Consider the following 218-nt stretch of genomic DNA (forward strand, 5'->3'; position numbering starts at 1 on the left):
GTGTGTGTGTCAGTACTTACTACATCATTAAAAACCCCAGGTCTCATGAGGTTGGTCATCCGTGCCACCTGGTAGACGTCGACCGCTCCCTCCTCCTCCAGCTGACTGCACAGGGTGGTGAGGGCACAGAACAGCCCTGATGTAGTACCTCCCAACCTACACAAACACACACACACACACAAACACACACACACACATACATATACCCTTGCAAAGAA

General features: G+C 50.9%; 1 protein-coding gene across 1 annotated transcript in view; it reads right to left on the bottom strand.

The window, feature by feature from the left end:
- Nucleotides 1–218, bottom strand: part of ptprz1b (protein tyrosine phosphatase receptor type Z1b) — a 52,993-nt gene that overhangs the window by 1,663 nt on the left and 51,112 nt on the right. Inside the window, exon 31 of the mRNA XM_035679899.1 lies at nt 21–156. Coding sequence (XP_035535792.1) covers nt 21–156 — 136 coding nt within the window. The remainder of the gene's footprint in view (nt 1–20; nt 157–218) is intronic.

The sequence above is a fragment of the Morone saxatilis genome, unplaced genomic scaffold, assembly GCF_004916995.1.
Source record: "Morone saxatilis isolate NCDOM2014 unplaced genomic scaffold, NCSU_SB_2.0 Contig10, whole genome shotgun sequence".
NCBI lineage: Eukaryota > Metazoa > Chordata > Actinopteri > Moronidae > Morone > Morone saxatilis.